We start from the raw sequence: 17,367 nt of genomic DNA, 5'->3' as shown, positions 1-17,367 counted from the left end.
ATTAAATGCAAATATGAGCCTCCATATGCGGGGGTGTGATAATTATCAGGACTGCAGTAGGCGTGGTGGGGAGATTTAACCATTTCTTTCCCTACCACAGCCCTAATGGAAAATGCTTCTTCAAAGCTGCTATTTGCATTGGGAGGAACTCACACCTCCACTCCCATCCCAGTCTTATAGCAAAGATAAGAAGAAAGCACAGCTGCCACCAGTGGGGGGATTTTTGGCCAATGAAAATAGCAGCTTCAGTGAACAATTTTCCTTTGGATCACAACAGGAGAGAAGAGGGATATAGACTCCCTTCCCACTTGCTGTAATCCCAGTAATTATTTGGCTAATAACCCAGCAATTTCTGTTTGCATTTTTTTAAAGAGAAAGCTGAATGTAAAGATGCATTTAAACATGATGTCTAGCATGGCCCTAAAGGAAACCAAGACACAAGAGAGATGTAAAGGGGAGGGGGAGGCAGTCCCTTAGGCCTGGCTCTGTCCGCCCTTTTTTAAGTGGCAGCAACAGGAGAGGCTCCCCATTATCCATTGTTCATTCCTGCTTGCTCAATTCTCTATCCCTTCTTTTTCCTGCCTCGGCAGCTCAAGCTGGAGTGGCCAGGGAACTCTTGATCAGAGTGAAAGATGGGAGCGCCTTCCTTGCTCCTGGTTCACTCTGCTTGGTCATCTGCAGGCCACCATTCCTGCACATTGCAGAGGTGGGCACTCAATTAATCGAGATAGAAAGTGGGCATAATACCTTTTTAGTTGTGGACAATTGTCCAAGCAATGGAGGTTATTATGTATCATCTGGTGTTTGTTAAGACTGTGATGATTTTAGCATATACGCTTTGACAAAGCTCTGTGGACTGTTTGGAGATGATTCTCTGATTGTGCGTACAGTGGTACCTCAGAAGTTGAACAGAATCCATTCCAGAAGTCCGTTCGACTCCCAAAACATTCAAAAACCAAATTGTGGCTTCCGATTGGCTGCAGGAAGCTCCTGCAGCCAATCGGAAGCCGCAGAAGCCCCGTTGGATGTTTGGGTTCCAAAGAACTTTCGCAAACCGGAACAATCACTTCTGGCTTTGCGGCGTTCGGGAGCCAAAACATTTGACTTGCAAGGTGTTTGGGATCCAAGGTATGATTGTAGTTCTTTTATCTTTGTTTTATATATTTTTAAAAAAATTGGGGGGGAGTGGAGAAAGTGAGCACAATAAGAGTACTTTTAATTTGTATACTGCTTTTCTATATTACTATACGCAAGGCATTTACAAGCTGAAGAAACAGCAAAGAACACACACCTTATAATAATCTGATCCAATACAAAAAAAAATGTCGTGATAAAAATATAACTTTAAAATACACAACTTCTATCAAATAAAGGAATATCCAACAACCTATTAGAATTTAATAGTACAAACTGAAATTAAATAAGGCCTACCCTGCTGTGACACAACTCCAAATACAGGGAGCTGCATGTGGATAAATTTGGGCATAGGATCACCTGTGAGGCCCCTGTCTTAAAATACGCTCTGCCCAGCTACCTTTGCTGTGTGCTAGTTCTGTCAGAGCCACTTAGCCAGGGGCCTTGTTCAGCTCAGCTGGATGCCAGCTCATGAGTTTGGCACATGCGGCTAGGTGCTCTGGAAGAAGCAGGCCTCTCTCTTAAAGCAGCTTTTTCCGAGGGGTGGACCGCGAACAGCGGCGGCTGGTGTTCACTGGGACTGGTAGGGTCAGCCAGCAGTAGGAGGAGCCAGGCAGGGCCAACAAATTCTAGTTTTGTCCCCATCACCCTCCCTGCTGAGTTCTATAAGGGCAACAGGGAGACTAAGGAGGAGGAGGAAAATGCTGACAGCCAGGGCCAGCACCTGGACTGGATGTAAATAAGTAGGCAGACAAGAGGGGTCTGCCCCTGCTTCATTGGAGGTTTTTTAATAGCATTTGGATGGCAATCTGTTTTTTTTTTTTTAAGATATTTATTGGAGTTTTACAAAAACATAAATTTAAAAGATCATATAAAAAGAAAGAAATACAATAAAAGAAATAGAAAAATACATAAAATAAGAAAAAGAAGAATAAAAACAAATCCATTTTTGTAACCCTAACTCATTATCTTATTTCCTTGGCCTCCTCACACCTCCCCTTTTTGTATCCCCATTTAAATAATCAAATCTGCAAATCCTTACCCTCTTTCGTTTATCTTAACTCTATATCTTAACATATTATAACTCTATATTTTCATCCAGTTTCAGTTCAATTTTGCATACTCTTGTTAACTTTGTTGCTAATGCCACTTATTTTCAATCCAACATCATTTTAACATTCGTTAATTTTACAGTGTTTCTGCAGATAGTCTTTAAATTTCTTCCAGTCTTCTTCCACCAACTCTTCTCCCAGGTCTCGGATTCTGCCAGTCATTTCCGCCAATTCCATATAGTCCATTGGATGGTAATCTGACAGGGATTCTTCAGCTGTGATTCCTGCCTTGCAGGGGGCTGGACTGGGTGGATCCTTGGGGTCCCTTCCAATTGCACAGTTCCGTGATTTTTTGGGCAGACTGAGACTGGTGGGGTAGTGCCCCAGTTTCCCTAATGGAGCAGCTTTCACAGATGCTGAAGGCAGAAGCAGGCATGCTTCATGGAATCTTCTCTCACACATGCACACCAGCAGCAGTCATCCTTTGCCTTCTCTTTCCCAGGGACCCTCACAGACTTTGAAGGTTTTCCATCTATTTGTGTAAAACTGCGTGGTTACGTTTTGGGATTCCTTTCGGGTCGAGCGAGTGTTAAAACCTAAAGTAAAACAGGCCAAAGGGACGCGGGTGGTGCTGTGGGTTAAACCACAGAGCCTAGGACTTGCCAATCAGAAGGTCGGCTGTTCAAATCCCCGTGACGGGGTGAACTCCCGTTGCTCGGTCCCAGCTCCTGCCAACCTAGCAGTTCGAAAGCATGTCAAAGTGCAAGTAGATAAATAGGTACCACTCCGGCGGGAAGGTAAACGGTGTTTCCGTGCGCTGCTCCGGTTCGCCAGAAGCAGCTTAGTCATGCTGGCCACATGACCCGGAAGGTGTATGCCGCCTCCCTCAGCCAATAAAGCGAGATGAGCACCACAACCCCAGAGTCGGCCACGACTGGACCTAATGGTTAGGGGTCCCTTTACCCTTTACCTTTAAAACAGGCCAAATATGAGCCCTGCAACCACCATGCACGCCACCTTTCAGCTCCTGCAACACTCGCTTCCCAGTTCCCCAGGCAGTCAGGTCTGGGCAGCCATTGTCATGCCACGGAACGTGGATTATGGTCCTTCTGCACATTGCGTGGTGCCTTCCACTGCTGTCTGATAACCTATCTTCTGTAAAAAAAAAAAAATGGGGCAAGTGTCTAGTCCTGATGTTGATGGGGAAATGAGAAAGGCATTTACTCAGAGTTGTTAGCAACTGAGGAAAGGGTTGCTTTCACAGTAGGGACCTTTCAGCTGGAAGCGTACAGTGGTGCCTCGCAAGACGAAATTAATTCGTTCCGCAAGTTTTTTCTTCTTGAGAGTTTTTCGTCTTGCGAAGCACGGTTTCCCATAGGAATGCATTGAAAATCAATTAATGCGTTCCTATGGAGACCGCCTTCAGACCAGGTCCGGGGACAGTCTGTCCCCGGACCTCTTCTGAAGGCTGGTGGGGGGAGAAGGACTTTTCTCCCCACCGCCAGCCTTCAGAACAGCCTTCTGAAGGCTGGCGGTGGGAAGAAAAGCCCTTCTCCCGCCGCCAGCCTTCAGAAGAGTTCCCGCAGGGCTGCCTAGGCTGCGGATAGCAGCCTGCTGGCCGGCGCGAGGGGCGCTCTGAAGCAGAGCGCCCCTCGCGCGGGGCAGACATCTGCAGCTTGGGGAACCCTGCAGGAGTTCCCCGCAGGGCTCCCCAAGCTGCGGATAGCAGCCTGCTGCCCCGCGCGAGGGGCGCTCTGCTTCAGAGCGCCCCTCGCGCGGGGCAGACATTCGCAGCTTGGGGAGCCCTGCAGGACTTCCCCGCAGGGCTCTCGAAGCTGTGTATAGGGGTAGCAGGCTGCTATCTGCAGCCTAGGCAGCCCTGCGAGAACTCTTCTGAAGGCTGGCGGGGGAGAAGGGCTTTTCTTCCCACCGCCAGCCTTCAGAACAGCCTTCTGAATGTTGGTGGTGGGGAGGAAAACCTTCCTCCCACTGCAAGTCTTCAGGACAGGTCCGGGAACAGAGGAGAAGGCGCGCTGCGCTTCCCCGCTGTCCCCGGAGATTTCCCTATGGGCTTTCGTCTTGCGCAGGAAGCCCATAGGGAAATTCGTCTTGCGAAGCCGCTAAAAAACCGGAAAACCCTTTCGTCTTGCGGGTTTTTCGTTTAGCGAGTGTCAGAGCTACCCTAGGTCCCAGCTCACAAAGGACCAACGCTGCTTCGTTGTTAAGTATAAAAGTCTTTATTGAAGTTCAGATTCACTTCCAGAGCCGCAGCGCGCAGCTCCACGTCTCAAGTGTCAGACCACTGGTGCTCCGTCTGAGTCTCCTCCCCCTTGACACCAATTTAAGATTCTAGCCTTGCTCCACCTTCTCCGCTGCTCCTTCCTCCATTTGTCCGCCTGCCCGCCGGGGTTCCGCCCTTTCTAGCCTCTTCTCCCGCTAATTCCCCTGAGCCTTCTCCCTCCCTCCGGCGGGCTTTAGGAGCTGGTTCCCCATCCGGGTCTCCTGCTGTTCCGCGCGCCTGCACATTTGAACTTGGCGCGCGCGCCCAGCCAGCAGCTTTCCTCCTGACCGTTCCACTGCTGCTGTCACTGCTTCCCCCTTCGGGGGGGGGGCTAGCTGCAACTGACCTCCCCTCCGTTGGAGGCGTGGTCAGCCCTGACTCCCTCTCTGGAGGAGACACTGCCCCTGACACATGTGACTCTTCCCCCCCACTACGCTCTGGTGGGGAAACTGGTCCCGATCCTCCACTGCTGCTTTGGGGTTCCCCTCTGGCTCCTTGTTTCTGGTGCGTCCCCCCTGGGACCCCCCTTGCCCTGACCATCGGCGCCCCCTTCTGGGAATCTTCTGATTCGCTGGAGAAGCTCATGGAATCTCTCGGGCCACTGTCATACTCCCCTACGCTGCCCTCGGATTCTTCCCCTTCGCTCTCCCAATCCTCTCTCCCCAGTGCTCCTGCTCCTGATTCCCTGACAGCGAGGCATTCGTCTTGCGGGGCACCACTGTAATTGAAACAGTTAAAACAGCCCTGTATTCCTTATAAAAATCCTGCAACAGTCTCTTTTATTAGTAGCTCCCTCCTTGCCCCTTTCTTTTAAAACGGCTTCTTCCTCTCTGCTACTGCCCCTTTAATTAAACTTCTCCTGTTCACTCATATGACTGAATTCCTGAATCAACTTTGAATAGCTGATTCCTGTCCCCTTTCAAGTGAGGGGATCTCCTTTCTGCTTTCTTATTTGCAGCTATTTATTATTATTATTATTATTATTATTATTATTATTATTATTATTATTATTTTGGTGCAATTGCAATTATAAAACAAGGGGAGAAATAAAAGTGAAATTGCTCTGGCTGTTAAGAAGAAACCTGCCATTATTGCCCTTCTGCCCCTCTCCCCACAAAAAAGGAACAAGAACCAGCCATTGAAGTGGGGAATGTCAACCATGTGAGTAAACAGAAAGCCGCTAACTAAAGGGGCAGAAGCAGCTTTAACATATAAAGGGGGGAATTAAAGGGACAGACAGCCTGAGAAGCCTCAATGACATTTTGCCAGTCCCTCCTGAGAAGGTTGGCACTGCAATTGGTTTTTTTTAACAAAAAAATACAGTTCCCCAAATGAGGTCTAGAAACAGACACAAGGACAATATGGGAGAAGCTGGAATGAAATGGGCTGGCAATCTGGATTCTACATAAAATTAAGCAAAAGGATGGCACCCACTTTTTAATTAAAAGGTCTGTGGCAACAAGGTTGGAAGGGAAAACCAACCTTCTCCTTACCGTGGTGACCCTGCACCTTCCTTCCTCTCCCGTGTGTACAATTTCTAAAGTGTAGATCAGATTCCTGTGGTTTCACTCCATACCTCACTTTTGAAAATTGGCTTCTGGTGCCAGAGCTGCTCCTCTCAGAGGTGCTGCAAGTTTTACAGTGCTGACAGCATTGACCAAGGGGGATAATGTGACCCACCGCTTGATTCAGCAAAAGTTATTCCATCTCCCATCCATAGTGGCCACTTGTAAAAATGCCGCCGAGCCTTTATCAGTGGTCCTCTGACCTGGCACACGTGCTCCTGAGAAGGCAAAGAAAAGGGGGCAAGCTTGCTCGTTCCAGCACATGTGCTGGGGTCTTGGAAGCCGTAGCAAATCAGCAAAATTTCAGCACCAGGAGAGGGGGGCGGGGAGAAAGAGAACCATCTAAAAAAAATAAAGTAAAAGGAGATATAGGCTAGAAGTATATATGTAGCACAGGGGTCTTTTTGACAATTACCTCCTTGATAGGTTTATTGGGTGGCCATAAGTGAGCAACTATTTTTTGAGCCTCAGTTCCATATCCGCAATATGATATGAACTATCTTCATGGACTAGCAGAAGCAGAATAAATCATTAGTCTCATATAAAGCAAACAGGACCAGTTTCCCTGCATCTGCGGATGGGTGGGCTGTGCCAAGGTTCTGTTGGGACTAAGAGCCTCCCCCTTTCTCCCATTTCTTTTAGCTGATCAAGGAGAAGTTGTTAGATCTTCTTGGCCAGGAAGAGGAGGAAGGAAGCCATGATGAGAATGTGGTAAGTAAGCATGGGATTCCCTGGGCCTAAAGCAGGTGTAGGGCATACTAAAAGCTCTCGCAAACCAGACGGGTTCATTACCCTGCAATGCTCACTTTCCGTGGGTGGGTAAGAATTGAAGCTGTGATTCATTTCTGCAATGTGAGGCATTTTAGGTTGGAGTTTACCTGACACGGACTCATTGGTCCTGATGGGGTTTTGAAAGTTTGTCGGCTTTCAAGAAAAGTAAAGAAGAGCGAAAACTTTGGGGTATTTCAGGTCCTTGTGAGCTTAAACTAAACAAGCAAAAAGACACATCCATCATGCTGTGTCAAGAGCAAAATAGTTGTTAGCCACAGAAATAAAAGATAGATTAGACCTTTTATGGAATACACTGGAGGATGGAACTGTTTGCATCAGAGCCCTGTGTGCATGATTTATTTAGATTGTTGTTATTTAGCCCCTTCCCACAATTCAAAATAATCTTGGTTTGTTGACATTTTTTAAAACGCAGATGATAGCTAAATACATGTGTCTGTGTGTTTGTGTGTATGGATTTTATATCACCTTCTACCTCAAGGCAGGTCCCAATATGGTAAATAAATAAATCACAGACATGATCCAGCCAGAGTTAAGCACATATTTCTATGGAGTGTGAACCATGTTCTTAAATCCATCCCACTGAAATCAGTGGGTCTTTAAATCTGCAATCCTGTACATATTAGCTGACAATAAGACCCACTGAACAAAGTGGAACTTAACCCTGGAATAAACATTCTTTGGCTTGTATTGCACAACACTTAAACTTGGATGGATTGTGTTCTGTATTTTTACAGATTCTCCGCTCCCTCAGATTTAAAATTTTACCAGTAATTCCATTTGAGCTGTCAGGTTTAAAGCAGAATACTGAACATGTTTACCCAGTGTGAGATATATCTGAGTTCAGTAAGACTTACTTGCGTATTTTCAGATTGCAGCTGTTTAAACCCCCAAAGACATTTGCTTTTCCAAATTTGACACCACACACACGCCCACACAAAATGCACATTTCAAAACCGATTGTTTCAGATTTCAAAGCGTGATGGTTTCAAGGTGCAAACATCAATACTCACAAGCTGATTACTTTGAGGTTCTGTTTATTTCAATGGATAAATTGAAATAAGTGCTTAACTCACTTCTAGTGGAATGAACAGGCTTTAAGCATGTTTATGGCTCATGTCCAATATTAATGTACATTTTGACACTAATAGTATGATATTTGTTGCAGACGCAAACAAACACATATATACATATACAACACACACACACGACACACACACACATGCTTGCCATGACCATTTCTGCTAGATTTGTTTTTGGGGGTTTAGACTGCCTTGCTGAAAGCCACAGTGCTGCTTTGGAATCTCTGGATTCAGTGTTTGAAAATCACAAGTGCAGCTGTTTCATCAAAAGTGGAAGCTAATCTTACATAAGCTCCCTCCACTCCAAGTTTCTTTTCCTAATCTGTTTCAGTTCTAGGCGCCTTAATAGTATGAGGAATTGGATCCTCCCAGCCCCTAGGGCAGATATTAAATTAAAACCTAGCATTTGTATATCACTTCTCAGTCGGGTCCAAGCACTCCCCATGCATTGTCTCAGCAGTCCTTACAATGTCCCTGGAAGGTAGGCCAATGTGTTATCCCCGTATTGCAGATGGAGAGCTGAGACTGAAGGAAGAATTGGTTGCCTAAGGCCACCTAGTGAGTTCATGACTGAGGTGAGATTTGAACAAGGCCCTTCTCTGCTTACTGTCTCTTTAGCTCCTACGCTGCACACCACGTTTCCTTCCTTTCTTTCTCTCTCTCTTTCTCTTTCTCTTTCTCTCCTTCCCCAGAGCACATGTGAGCCCTTGCCAAACCACTCCGATCCCATCAGCCACACTGTGACGGTCCCCCTGCAGACGACCCTGGGCACGCTGGACGAGATTGCGTGCTGACAGCAGCCCCTCGGCACCGTGGATATCCAGATGGCATAAACTCTTATCCCCCCCTCTGCCCCCCACCCCCGGAAGCCAGGGAATCTTGCTCAGGTTCGCCGCACAGGGTGGGTTGGGGTGTGGACGACCACGGAGGAATTTGCTATGCATCCAACTCTTCTCTTTCTCTTCTTGCCAAAATCCAGCGAGAGGCGCTTTGGACTCAGTCGCGTCCCTCTGTCCACGTAGGGAGGGGAGGAGGAGGAGGAGGGTGTGCGAAGGGGCAGGGCAGGGTTGTCTTCGCCAGCGGACGCCGCGCCTCGGTTTTTTGTGGTTTTCTTTTTTGAACTGTACAAATCCGACAACCAAGGAACCATCATTTCATAAACTGCCAATGACTGTACAAAAGAAGCCTGCATGCCAGTCTTTTTGATGGCAATATCTCCCCCACTTTCTTCTTTCTTTACAAGCTGTGTCTTAACAGCTGTTACTTTTTTTTCCACGACAAAAGAGGAGGCCACGGCACAGAAGTCCCCCCCCCTCCCCGTCTGTCCCGTCCCATCCTGTCCCCCCGCCCAAGAGTTCACAATTACATGACACCACAGGCTGAGTTAGGAACAACCAAAGGCCTGACTGACCTTCAAAAAGCCACTGTTCCTTTTGTCTTTGTCTCAATCTGTGAAAGGGTCTCGGAGCCCTGCTTGAGATCCTTTATTTGGACCCGGTCACCGGCCACCAAGGTGAGCAGGCTCAGCTACAAAATGGCTCCCCTCATCTTACCGCTGCAGACCGCCCCACCCCACCCCCCTACACACAGGCACCCACAACACACCAGCCCCGTTGGCACTCGTAAGCCACAGCTTCCGTCTTGTTCAGATTGGTGTGTTAATACAACATGTGTGTCTCAGGGCTGAGGGTGGGCGTGGGGGAGACTGTGTTCAATCAACATTCTGACCTACCCTGCTTCCTCATTCTATTAAAGGTGGTCTTGTGGAAGGGGCCAGTTTGTGCTGCATCTGTTTATTTGCACCGTGGCGGATGCTTGACCAGAGCTGGGAACCTGCAGAAAGGGGGAGGGGTGCTCTTTGCAGACATTCTTTCTTTTTCTTAACACCAAAAAGAGAAGCATGGTCCTCTGTTCAGACTATTAGTCAGCAGGCTCTTAACATTTTAATTGGGTTTAATCCATTGCTGACCAAGTGAGCAGCCCTACACTCGGACACAGCGGCCTGCTTTGTTCCTGCTTCATAGAACTGTAGAGTTGGAAGGGACCACAAGAGTCATCTAGTCATTCCTGCAATTGCAGGAATCTTTTGCCCAATGTTGGGCATGAACCTGAGATTAAGTGTCTTGTGCTCTACCTGCCAACTGAGCTATCTCAGGTCGTAGCTACATTGCTTAGTTTCATTTAGCTATGTTGTGGTTTGTTGGAATGTCCAGACTCAGTCCAGCAAACTCACCATGGTTTGTTTTCTGGCAACAAACTGCCATGGTTTGTTGTTAGCTTGCAAACCATGGCTTGTTTTAACAGTAGCTTGACTTTTTGTCCTGACCCATTAACTCTGCATAACCGTGGTTTGTTTAACCACTGCATTGCAGATACTTGCCAGAATACAGGGGCACTAGGCAATATCATCTGGAAAATAAACCACAGTTCATAGCAACAAGCTGTGGCATCTGGTGGTTTCTTGAAATCATGTGATTTCTTCCATGGCTAAAACAAACCATGGCTTAGTGTTATGTGCAAACACAACCAGCGAAACCACACAGCAACCATTGTTTGGGAATGGCATCATGTTGGCTGTGTGATTTCTTAGTGTGTTGATCAGTGTAATTTTCCTTACTGAAGTTTGATGGCATCCAGTGTCACAACATCCCTTCTCATGTGTGATGCTTTGATTAACTCTGTGGTCCCATCAGCTCTTGATTCTGAAGTATTTGGTGAGCATTCCAATCTGATTTCTTTGAACAAAAAACACAACATGATAGGATTTGCTATGGAAAGACAGCACCCAATTTCAACCCAAACAATAGTTCAAAACACACACACACACACACACACACACACACACTAAAGCTCGTTTTCTGGCTTCCATTAGAAGTTTGAATTTCAGTAAGAAAGCAACACAATAATGCAGGAAACCCCTTTTCCCCCTTTTCCTTTTAGGTCAGTTGTTTAGAAGGGAATGTCTGGACAAAATGAAAACTGCTTGCCTTCCATGTTGCTTAAGCTAGAAAGTCTACAGATAATGTGCCATTGTGGGACAAGGTGTGCTGGCACATCATAAATACTCATTGGAAGATGCACAATGTATCAGGGAGCAGTTCCAGGAATAAAAGGCTATTTGATCTATTTCCAAAGAGACCTCTGGCCTGAACAGCTTTTAAGGATTGTGGGGGAAGGATTGCAGCAGGAAGCAGCTGAGGTGGGTAGATTGTCTTCAGTTAATTTCCTAGTAAAGATGACACATATTCCTCATAGAATGCCCAGAAGAATAGAGGAAAAGTGGAAGAGAAGGGGTTTGTGAAGTAGGTATATATGAATTTGGTTTGTGCATTGTGTCTAACCAGCTGTGGAAAGAGCAGGCTTCTCTAATGCAGGTAATTTAACAATTGCAAAAGAGCTAGTAAGAAAATGAACAGTGCAATTCCATCCCTGTCTACTCAAAAGCCCCACTGAGTTCAATGAGGCTTTCTCCCCTATACAAGGGAATAGGATGTGCAGCCTAAGTGGACAGCATTTCTGTATCTAGTAGGTCTTTTTTCAAGCTACAGTTAGCTTCCAGGTCTTAAGCCCTAAACCTCTGCAAAACATGCCCAAGAACTACACACAACATGCCTTAAAGAGTGTCCTGCAGCTTCAGCAAAGCTGAAACACCCTTTCACCAAGAATGCCTCCCGCCACCTCCATTTATTTATTTGAAAACTATGTAAATACTACTTTATGTTTTAAAGCTGTGTGCGACACAAAACCATGAAGCACAATCAAAACAATAGATCTGTATAAAGACACAAAGCAAAGCAGGAATACGTATGTAATCCCAGCTGATGGGCTGTGTTGTGTGCAAGTAAGGTCTGTGGTCAGCACATTGCCTGTATGAACAAAACATGTTTCCAGCACGTGGCGAAAAGGTAGTATGGCTTTCTCATGGGGGAGGCTGTTCCAAAGGGCAGGTGTGTCATTTCTGTAAAAGGCCTCTTACAAGTGGATTCAAAGTGGAACATTGACACTGTGGTGCCACCAAGAGGACTTCATCTGCTTATCTCTGTTGAAGGTATGTAGGATTTTGCCAAAGAGTGTTTGATGAATTGCCATTTCTTGCGCCTTTTAAAAAACAAACCCAGATGCAACATAGCAATATATAATAAAGAACCTCTGCACATATAAGTGCTTTTCCCTCATGGCTATGCAACTGCACTTGGAATTATTATTATTATTATTAAATTTATATACTGCCCTATACCCGCAGGTCTCGAGGCAGTTCACAGAATAAAAGCATCAGGACTTACTTCCTTTGGCAGATGTGTTCCCCATATACCTGTGTCCTGGTGCCTGCCTTAGTTTATATTCTATTTATTGCATTTATCGTGCTCTGCCTTTACTGTTGACATTCATATTTATACATCCAATTTTTTATTATTATCATTTTGCCATGTCTAAAACAATGAATACATAACAAAAAGAAACCCTAAAATTATTTAATTGCACCTAACATGCATATGATCTTGTACATTTGAATTCCAATACGTAAGAAAAGTGCTCCTTTCATCACTGCATACGTCATCAACCTTCCCTCCCTGACCTAGACAAAACGAGTTAAATTGATCATACACACTATATCCCAGATACTCATTAGCCACTGTATCCCCCCCCCCCCATTTATAACCAACAGGCATTCTGTCAGCATTCACCTTTAATCCTATTCCAAAATTGCATGGGAGCTGCTGATTTCACTTGACAAAAAAGTACAACTTGAGGGCCTAAGGAAAGGGTGCCTCCCCAAACCGTACCCACCTGTCATGTGGCATCAGGTGGGTGGATTGGCTACAAGACCAAGTTCCTCATGGGGAGCTTTCTCATAGCCATCCATTCCAAAAGCAAGGCTGAAATCCTCACCAATCGGTTGATGCCCAGCCAAGTCAGTTGTGCAGCTGATCCCCACAGAAAGCATCTTCGCCAGTTCTATGCTCAGCATGTTACTGCTTTACAGAGCCTCTTGGACTGCAGTTCCCATGTGCCCGACAATCCACTGGCGGTTGGTGCTGTATAAAGGGCTTTTGATGGGTGGGTTACCCAGCTCACCTGTCAAAAGTGGGGGCAGATCTGCCTGGCCAGAAAGGTTCCTCACCCCTGGTCAAAGGGAAGATTATAATTAAGTCATTTTCTCTATATTAGGAATTAATTAGGGATTTATTAGATGCAGAACTTTTGGAGATTAATTACTTTATCTTTTGGCACGCCCGATAAATTTAGTTTGCATCTGCTCTAATTGCATTGCAGTGCCGAATATGTGTCATAGATTTTGAGATAGGGTCTTCATGGGGTGATGTGCCATCTAAATCAGGGGTGGCTAAGTTGTTATTGCACTCCAGCTCCCATCATCCCTGATTGTTGGCCATGCCTGCTAGAGCTGATGAGACTTAGATCCCTCACCCCTGTTACAGCTACTTGTGATAGTGAATTACAAGAAGTTTACAGAGGCCCTCCCAGACCATGGCTGAGCCTTATGCTAGGACAATACTGTATACTTGGCCAAGACCATGTACTTTCATCACTGGTATTCAATTCCTAATTAACAGATTTGCAACCATCAGATTTCATGCTCTTCCAGTTTACTGAGCGTTCAGCCTGATTTGCCTGCAGAGAGATTAGACAATGTGGGCTATTTAATGAGCATTCATTTGGATTTGTTTGTGGGGAGGTTAGAAGACATTGTGTCAAAGCAAGTGTTATTCCCCACACTCCCAGTGTGTTTTGCAATCACTTTGTTTGTGATTTTTGTGCTTTTATGTTGTAAACTGCCTCGTGATCCCTGGATGAAGGGCAGCCTAGAAATTTAATGAATAATAATAGTAATAATTTGCACATTCCAAAACAATATGTGAACCGAAACACAGCCACCCTTTGAAATCCTTGCTTCACCCACAATTTGCACTGTGCTTCTCCTGCTGGATAATGTGTGCGAATTTGCATATGCTTGGATAAGGTGTGTGCAAAAAATGTATACATTTGCGAAATAACGTACAAAAATGCATTGCATTAGGGCAAATTGGTTTTGCAAAAATGTGTGGAACTCAGAAGAATTGCATGTAAACATATGCAACCTTAGGAGAAATTCACGCTGATGCGCTGATGAATTTTCATGAGGGTTTTAACATCAAATAATTTGCAAACTGGTGTGGAACTGCGAAGAGCTGAACTTCAGAATGGAAATGGTCACCCTCCTCTGCACTGAGAAGTTCAGTCATGGATCTATTGATGAGTTAGTGCACAGCAAGCCATTATTTCAAACCTCCCTGTCTCCTGGCATCAGCAACTTTTCATGGGATACAGCTTGCCCTGTCTTATTTTCTGGTCCAAAACATTTTGGTACCTGAGACCAAAACAACAAACACCACCACCCAATGATAGGACCCTCTCCCTGATGATGGACTTGTGGTATAATCTAGAGGTTTGCGGACTGCCTCCCTATGTTCATGTCAATCTGTCTGCAGCCCGGCTCACCCAAATTATGCTGCCTGAGGCAGTCAGTCACCCTCACTTTCTTGGGCAGAGCCACACCACACATTTAAAGCATTCCCCCCCCCCCAAAAAAAATAAAAAATCCTGGGTATTGTACTTTTCCCTTCATAGAGCTACAGCTCTCAACAATTATCAAACTAGAGTTCCCCTGATTCTTTGGTGGAAGTCACATGCTTTAAATGTGCATGGGATGTGCTTTGGATGTATGGTGTGAATCTGCCTATTTCGTGGTGTTTCTGTGCCCAGTGTATTTCTGGCTCTCTGTTTCTGTGCCCGGTGTATTTCTAATGGCCATGCATGATCTAAGGCTCCCACTTGCCTCCCCGCTCCCTCCACCAGCCTCTTGCTGCATCTTTCAAGAGGCTTTAGGCTTCAAGAAAGCTGTGAGGTCCAGCTAATCGGCTCGCTCCTTTGTGACACTGATGTATGGGACATCATAAAGCAAACGAAGTACCCATCGGGGCTGGATTAATCTCCTGCCCCTTTTCAACAACAGGACCCATCTCTGTGCCAAATCATTCGACGTTACAAGGACATTTTTCTCTGTCTCAGGGAGACATTTCATTTTCAGAGAAGACAAAGTAACTCTCTAGGTAAGTTACAAGCCAGCCGTAGGCGTTGCGAGGTTTCTTGGTCTGGTTCCAGAGCCTAGGGTGAGTGGGTGGATTAATTAACTCTTTGTAAAGCTTTCCTGTTGAGACAAGCCTTTTGGGAAGTGGTGGCCAGAACAGGTGACTCCGTTCACCTCTCCTTGGCAGCAAATAAATTAATGCCCTAATGCCTAATAACCTGTGGCCATCCCAATGGTGATGGACTCCAGCTCCCATCATCACTGACCATTGAGCCACACTGCCTGAGACTGAGGGAGGTTGGAATCCAGCTACATCTGGTGCACCACAAGTTCCTCACTTCTGCCCTAGGTTCTCCAACTTGGGGCGGGGGGTGTCTCTCAAGCCTCCTTTCTCCCTAATATTTACCGTATTTTCGCTCTGTTAAGACGCACCAGACCATAAGACCATAGTTTTTGGAGGAGGAAAACAAGAAAAAAAAATCTGAATCCCAGAAGCCAGAACAGCGAGAGGGAGATGTTCTGGCTTTTGGGATAGCTGCGCAGCCTGCAAACGCTCCATAAAACGCACACACATTTCCCCTTACTTTTTAGGAGGGAAAAAGTGCATCTTATAGAGCGAAAAATAGGTATTCTTATTTATTTATTCCATTTATATCCCACCTTTTCTCCAGCGAGCTCAAGGTGAGGTACGTGGTTCTCCCCTCGTCATTTACTCCTCGCGACAACCCTGTGAGGCAGCTTAGGCTGAGAGGCTGTGACTGGGCCAAAGTCACCCAGTGAGCTTCATGGGCATGTCAGGATTTGAACCCTGGCCTCCCCTCACGTTTGTCTGACACTCTATAACCACCACACTAGCTCTTGGATGCTGGGAGCTGGCAGGCAGACTCTTGAGGCGGAGAGGCTCGATTCCTGTCCTTTAGATCAGAATGGAGCGCCATGGTGGGGCACTTTTTTCAACCTGAGGGCCACATTCCCTTTGGGGAGGCAGGCACAAGCTAGCAGCATGTGGGGTCAGAGGCTAAAATGGGCAGGTTCCTTTTGTACCTTGGGCTTCTCCAGGTAGGGCCCAGAAAGACCTCGGAGAGCTGCTGCTAGCCTATGTATGTAGACCCCTGGTCATCAACTGATGGCCTAATCGAAGGTGGGTCACAACAGGAGCACTAACACCCTACAAGTATATGGTGAAAGATGAAGAAATGGGTCCCCATATGCTGTTTGGGTTAAAAGTGAGCCCTGGATGTGAAAAGGTTGAATATACATGTAGACAGTAATGAGCTAGGTAGGCCAATGGTCTGACTTGGTACGAGGCAACTTCCTGTGTTCCTGTGATGCTCTTGGTATGTTTGAAAGGCCAAACAATCCCAACCTGGAATTTAAAAAGAAAGAAAATGACTTAGGCCTACAAATCTAAAGCTTACAGCTCCCCCTGGTGGTCCAGAACCATTTGTACAAACAGCTTTAGCTTTTTTCATAGAATTACAGAGTTGTAATTCTAATCCAGTATTTCCCAACCTTGGGTCTCCAGCTGTTTTTGGACTACAACTCCCATCATCCCTAGCTATCAAGGCCAGTGGTTAGGGATGATGGGAAATGTAGTCTGAAAACAGCTGGAGACCCAAGGTTGGGAAACACTGATCTAATCCAACCCCCTGCAATGTAGGAATCTCTCACCCAACGTGGGGCTCAAACCCCCAACCCTGAGATTAAGAGTAATATGCTCTACCAATTGAGCTATCCACAGTTTTGGATTATGATGATTTGCTTCTCCTCCCCATATTATTTTTATACTTGTCAGCAGCTTCACAATGCTTTTGCCTGGGTTCTCGTTGTGGGGTGAGCCTCTTAGGTTGGAAAGGTGGGATCACTATGTGACCTGGAAGTGAGCAGAGTGAGATGGATGGTGGTGATGTGTGGGCTCCTTGCTCATATGGGGAACTCTGGAAGCAGAAGGAAGAGCTTCTTAGTCCATCTCCTTCAAAACAAAGGCTTAGAGAGCATCTAGGTAGGTCACTTCACCAGGTAAGCAGATGGCACAACAGGGGAAGAAGCAGGTATAACCACTATAACACCCTTTAGACTGTGATTCCTATCTGTGAGCATTGAGGTTGGTGGAAGGTGGAGTCCAGCAATATCTGGAGGGCACCATTTTAGCCCCTTTTGCCGTAGGTTGTAGTAAACGGAGCCTCCAGCTCATGGTCCAGATTTGGCCCTGCACAAGTCCCAGCTGGGCCTGCAAGACTCTTTTCCCCCAGACCATGCCCACCTGCCCCAGCCCTGACATGTGACGTCAGGTGTGGGGCAGGTAGAGATCAGGCTCAATGAACTCTATCGCAGAACCAGTTCCTGCAGAAAGCAGCTTTCGTGGGCCTTTAATGTA

General features: G+C 46.2%; 1 protein-coding gene across 3 annotated transcripts in view; it reads left to right on the top strand.

The window, feature by feature from the left end:
* The window catches only part of LOC310747836 (acid-sensing ion channel 2), a 381,589-nt gene extending 371,913 nt beyond the window's left edge, over positions 1-9,676 (top strand). For 2 of the 3 annotated variants that reach the window (XM_083583117.1, XM_083583118.1), the window contains 2 exons: positions 6,675-6,743; positions 8,596-9,676. In XM_083583117.1, the coding sequence (XP_083439243.1) occupies positions 6,675-6,743; positions 8,596-8,697 (171 nt within the window). In that variant the 3' untranslated portion in view covers positions 8,698-9,676. Of the gene's footprint in view, positions 1-6,674; positions 6,744-8,414; positions 8,479-8,595 lie in introns of all 3 variants that reach the window. The other variant, XR_014541020.1, reaches the window with a different exon arrangement.
* Positions 9,677-17,367: the final 7,691 nt, after the last annotated feature.

Source organism: Podarcis filfolensis (assembly GCF_964270895.1).
Source record: "Podarcis filfolensis genome assembly, chromosome: 13".
Lineage (NCBI taxonomy): Eukaryota > Metazoa > Chordata > Lepidosauria > Squamata > Lacertidae > Podarcis > Podarcis filfolensis.
This window is presented reverse-complemented; position numbering and strand designations above follow the sequence as displayed.